Source organism: Seriola lalandi, unplaced genomic scaffold, assembly GCF_002814215.2.
Source record: "Seriola lalandi dorsalis isolate HSWRI2012SDOR001 ecotype SW California unplaced genomic scaffold, Sedor1 jcf7180002051963, whole genome shotgun sequence".
NCBI lineage: Eukaryota > Metazoa > Chordata > Actinopteri > Carangiformes > Carangidae > Seriola > Seriola lalandi.
The window spans coordinates 16,197-21,534 of NW_019522516.1; the positions used below are offsets into that span (position 1 = coordinate 16,197).

Sequence of the window (5,338 nt, forward strand, 5' to 3'; positions counted from 1 at the left end):
TGTGTGTGTGTGTGTGTGTGTGTGTGTGTGTACAGAACTGTGCATATGTTTCAGTAACATGATGTTCAGATTCTCCATCATCAGTATCATCGAGTCCAAACACAGTCAGATCCTAATCCCAGATCATGGACTCAGTCTGGATCACATGACGACACTGAAGAACTGAGGCAGGTGTACTGAGGAGAACTCGAGCTGGGTTAAAGGTTAAAGGGGGTCACAGCAAATCCTGATCTGATTCAGGATTTTACTCTTTATTGAACTTTAGATGAAGTTCACCAAGAAATAAAAGCTGTTCATGCTTTTAATTTGAAAACATCCTCACTTTCCTGTTAGAGCCTGAAACATGTGTACAGTTCTGAATATGGAGGTGGATCAATAATAATGTCATCCAGAAACACAGAGACACAATGATCCACAACCCAGACGATGATAAACAACAATAAACAATCAAACATCTGCAGAGTCAGAAACATGAAAATATAAACAGTGAAAACAACAACAAACGACTGCTCAGTTTCATTGATCTGCCTCTGCAGCAGTTAGCAGAGGGAGAATGCATTCTGGGTTATGTTACCTGCTGATGAGGGATCATGGGAAAAGTAGCGTCCATTCTTGGTGCCGGCATCGGAGCGGGACGCTTTGACCTGCGGCAGGAAAATGAAAACATGTTGTGACAAACACATGAAACATACAACAGGTCAGATTTCCAGCTTTTATCTCCTAGCTACAAGTAACTTGAGGAGGAGGAGGAGGAGGACACCACCTGACACCACCCAATACTACCCCCCCCCCATCAACATCATCATCATCATCATCAACCTGAATCATTGATTTTAGAGCTTTACTTTGTAATCTTTGTATTCAGGTGTGCTGATGACACCCCTGGTGTTCCCTTCACAATAAAATAACCCAGCCTCAGGTTTGACTGGATGTGCAGTGACAGTGTTCTGCCTCTGGGGGCAGTGAGAGGACAAAGTGTCATAGACAGGTTCTCACTTGGACATGGTGAGCGCCAGGTTGTAGTTGGCCATCTTGATCTTGTTCTGGGCCTCCAGGTGAGTCATCCCGTCCGTGCTGACGCCATCGATGGCGACGATGAGATCACCCTGGACCAGGTTACCCTGCGCCGCCTTGCTGCCTGGAGAGATCTGTATTAACACAAATACAGAGACATTTAGACCAAACCAAGAGGTCTGGTTATAAAACAGAACAAGAACCACACAAGAAGAAACAGTCCGTCAGAGATTTCCTGTGTGTGAGTCTGTAACTCCCCACACGTCAGTCTGACTCTGTCAATCACTTCATCATGAAGAGCTGTTTCAGTTTTCCGTGTAACAATCAATCAAACGGGGAAATAATGAATCAATAATCTGATGACTGAAACGTCTGAACAGTCCTTTAATCTGAAAATCCACCACAGGAGCTTTGTAACGTTCATCTGAGAGAGAAGGTGACCTGCAGTCACATGACCATCACAACAACAAGATGAAACAGGGTCTGAGGTCACATGACCAGTCATCAAGACTACAGCAGAGGAGGAGGAGGAGGAGCTGTGGCTCAGCTGGTTCCAGCTCCTCTCTAGTAAACAGGGGGTCCTGGGTTCTGGTCCTGGGTTCTGGTCCCAGCTGTGCCTCAGACCTGAACCTGGACTACGTTTCAGTCTGTTTTTAGAAGAGAGAAGAGACGTCTCCTCCACAGGTTCAGGTCTGAGGCACAGCTGGGACCAGAACCCAGGACCAGAACCCAGAAGCAGAACCAAAGACCAGAACCAAGGACCAGTCTCACCTGGTCTCCTTTGATATAAAGTCTCCAGTAAAGATTCTTCATCAGTGTGACCTGACATCACCTGAGCAGGTAAACCTCCTCTGATACAAACACTGAAACACTGCTGACCTTTGACTTTTCAGAAGCCTCCCTCCTCTGTGGCGCCTCCTGACACAAGTGTTCATGCCTGAGTGTTAAACCAGGACAGCTGTCCACACAGAGCTAACCCCACTGAGTCCCGATCCACAATCCCTCTGTCTCCATCCACTGAGCTATTCTAGCTCCAGTCTGAACCCTCTGACCTCTGACCTCTGATAGAAGAAGGCGAGGAGAGAGAGGGAGGAAAAGGTAGTAAACAAGGAGGTCAAAGATCGTGGAGGAGGAACCAAAACCACCATGTAAGTCTTTCATCCAGGACCAGGTCTCTTCAACAGGAGCAGTTATACTGACACACACACACACACACACACACACTGAAAAATATGAATTTATCCTTTAATCTGTTTGTGCGTCAGTGTCTATAGAGAGAATAACAGGAGAAACAGGAGAGGTCTGCAGGATTAACACACATACACTGTGATAAAGGTTAAACAGTGCTCTGATACTTAGCTGTGCTTCTTATCTTGCTCTGACTCATCTGGCTGACATTTCCCTGAATGTGGTTAATGGACGTGAATGAAACGTTGCCTCTGGAGACTGTTGGCTGCTTTTGGCTGTTAGCTATTAGCTGATGTTGGCTGTGGTTAGCTGTTAACTGTTAGCTGTTAGCTGCTGTTGACTGTTGGCTGATCTGTCTTCATGCTCCCTGCACACAAACAGGATCACCACTGCTGCTATCACTTCACCTGTAGTTAGCAGAGGTTAGCTAGCAGAGGTTAGCTCCACCTCCTCTCATGGATGCAACGGCGCTGTGGCTCAGCTGGTTAAAGCCTGGGTTCAAATCCCAGCAGTGCCTTGTAGCGGTAACCCCTTAAATCAAGTGTGTCATGTTTCTCTCATTTAATGTCCCTATAAAGAACATATAGTATCAACCACACAGTTTCACACAATCAGATGGCAACACACACATTCAGGAGCAGAGAGGAGTGTTCACAGGAAAGTCTACTGACCACACTCAACGACACATGTACCTGTAACCACGCCCAACAGTGATGTCACAGGGTCATGGAGTACACCTGTACATCACTGCAGAAAGAAGAGGAGTTAAACCACTGGAGGTCAGCAAAACAAGGCCCACCGGGCTGTTAGGTTGCTCTTTAAGGTCAATTTCAGAGACACATGAAGTCAGAGCAAAGACGTGACTGGAGGTGAAGGTGTGATTGGGTTAGGGTTAGGGTTAGGTGGTGAATGAAGAGTTCCAGACAATCAGTCCAGGAGACAAGACTGAGGGCGCTGTGGCTTAGTGGGTAAAGCACCTGTCTCGTAAACAGGGGATCCTGGGTTCAAATCCCAGCAGTGCCTGAAGATCAGTGGACTTCCTACTCACTTGTCTGTAGCCACAACAACAGACCACTCTCTCTCTCACACACTGCTTCATCTGGTGGCTGTGTGTGTTATGCACATCATTTTCATATCAGCGACACCTCATCTCCTGTGGTTGGAGACATTGACATCCTGTTTCTCACTCATTTATTAAGGCTTTTCCTGTAATTTCTTCACTGGTGGGTTTCCTCTACAGCGGCGCTGTGGCTCAGTGGGTTAAAGTGCCTGTCTGGTAAACAGGAGATCCTGGGTTCAAATCCCGACAGTGCCTCATAACTGAACCGGTTCAGCTTCAATGTCTTTCAGTGGTCGACAGTTCAGTACAGGTGAAAGCCTTTTACTGATTATATCAGACATAAGTGAAAACACACATTGAAGGTGGACATCCTCTTCCTCCACAGCTGACTGACTGTATAAAACTTTATTGAGCCAAAAGCTGAGACATTTCACGATGACCAAAGTTCTGGACCAGTGAAGTGACACAGACGGACACCAGGTCACATCCATTCCTGCTGATTCCCTAAACATCTCTACGTTTCCATGGCAACTGGGCAAATGAAGATCATGTGATGTGACTGACATGTCCAGAAAAGCCAACTGTTAAACTCACACACACACACACAGATTGTCAGCTCAAATTTCCTGCAGCGCCTGAAAACACAGGAAGCTGTTGACGCTCTGCTCTCCAACAGCACATGAACACACCGTCCTCTAACACACATGATTCAACGCTGAATGAAACAATGTACCCGCTTGTTTCCTGCTCATCTTCATTTCAGAGACATTTAATATCAGATTCTTCTGTTTCTCTGATCTTTCAGTCTTCACCTGGAAACACCTGATTTATTGTGTGAGATAAAACCTTCACATCACAGAGCAGCTGTGGCTCAGCTGGTTAAAGTACTAATGTAAACAGGATGTCCTGGGTTCAAATCCCAGCAGTGCCTTTAAATAAAGTCCCATTTAATCCTCCTCCTCATCCACCTCAAAGATGAACCTTCAGACTAAAAACACCTTCAATATTTCACTACAAGAAAACTCTTTCTTCAGCTCTACACAACACGATATGATTGGTTCTTTAAAGCTTCATGTTTCTTCTTCTGTGTTTTATTTGAAGTGTTGATCCATCAGAAGATATAAAAACCATCTCAGTGTAGTTTCACATCTCCTCTCTCAGGCTTCTCTCTGGAGCTCTAGTAACAACAGGTCTGTGAGCCAATCAGAAGAGAGGAGGCTCTGAGCCTCTCTTCTGATTGGCTGACTGTTTTCTGAGTGATCCAATAAAAATAAAGCAGATTTCAGGTAAAAATACTCAGAGAAACCAAATCCTTCAAGGTTTGGATGGTGGGTCCAGGTGGGCGGGGCTTGGTGACTGCTTTGTTGTGACATCACAAAGTTCCAGAAGTCCTGACGGCTGGTTTTAAGGCAAAGTTTCTGAATACAGGCTGTGTGCATTTCTCTGTGGACTGAGGCTTTGATACTTTCACAGTATTAATATAGAAGCTAGAGCTGATCTATAATCACACTACACATGGACACACACCTTTACACTGGAGGAGACCTTTAACATGAGAGGCATCACCATCAGTAACTCCATCTCATACAGAGCTGTGTGTGTACAGTGTGTAAAGTGTGTACAGTGTGTAAAGTGTGTGTGCAGTGTGTAAAGTGTGTGCACAGTGTGTGAAGTGTGTGTGCAGTGTGTAAAGTGTGTACAGTGTGTGAAGTGTGTACAGTGTGTGAAGTGTGTGTGCAGTGTGTAAGGTGTATTAGGGTCAGTGTGAATGGCTCAGTCTGAATCTAGGCCACTCTGGACAGGCCTCACATTGTTGGAGCTCAGTGAGAGAATGAACTGGTTCAGTGTGTTTGGGTTTAATCCAGAGAAAGAAGAGGAAGCTGTGACATGATGTAACACAGAGGGTCAAACACAGCAGTGATAAAAACAAAACTATAATCCAGTCTGGTCCTCTCAGTCAGACCAGCTCCAGATCTGAGAGCAGTTACACTGATGAGTTTCAGTCCACCAGCTGCTGATGCTCCACGGTGTTCACCTGTCTCCTGTTACTGTACACACTGTACACACTGTACACAC

At 45.6% G+C, this 5,338-nt stretch overlaps 1 protein-coding gene and 2 non-coding genes across 6 annotated transcripts in view; 2 read left to right on the forward strand and 1 right to left on the reverse strand.

Annotated features, from left to right (window-relative positions):
• LOC111649782 (LIM domain-binding protein 3-like) overlaps window positions 1-5,338 on the reverse strand; it is a 23,744-nt gene that overhangs the window by 12,421 nt on the left and 5,985 nt on the right. For all 4 annotated transcript variants that reach the window (XM_087172076.1, XM_023399479.2, XM_087172077.1 and 1 more), the window contains exons 3-4: window positions 997-1,148; window positions 575-644 (exon numbers count right to left, since the gene is read on the reverse strand). In XM_087172076.1, the coding sequence (XP_087028202.1) occupies window positions 575-644; window positions 997-1,148 (222 nt within the window). The remainder of the gene's footprint in view (window positions 1-574; window positions 645-996; window positions 1,149-5,338) is intronic.
• Window positions 3,153-3,225, forward strand: trnat-cgu (transfer RNA threonine (anticodon CGU)). Its single transcript has one exon. It is a non-coding gene; the product is annotated as a tRNA-Thr (tRNA).
• On the forward strand, window positions 3,444-3,517 carry trnat-ggu (transfer RNA threonine (anticodon GGU)). Its single transcript has one exon. It is a non-coding gene; the product is annotated as a tRNA-Thr (tRNA).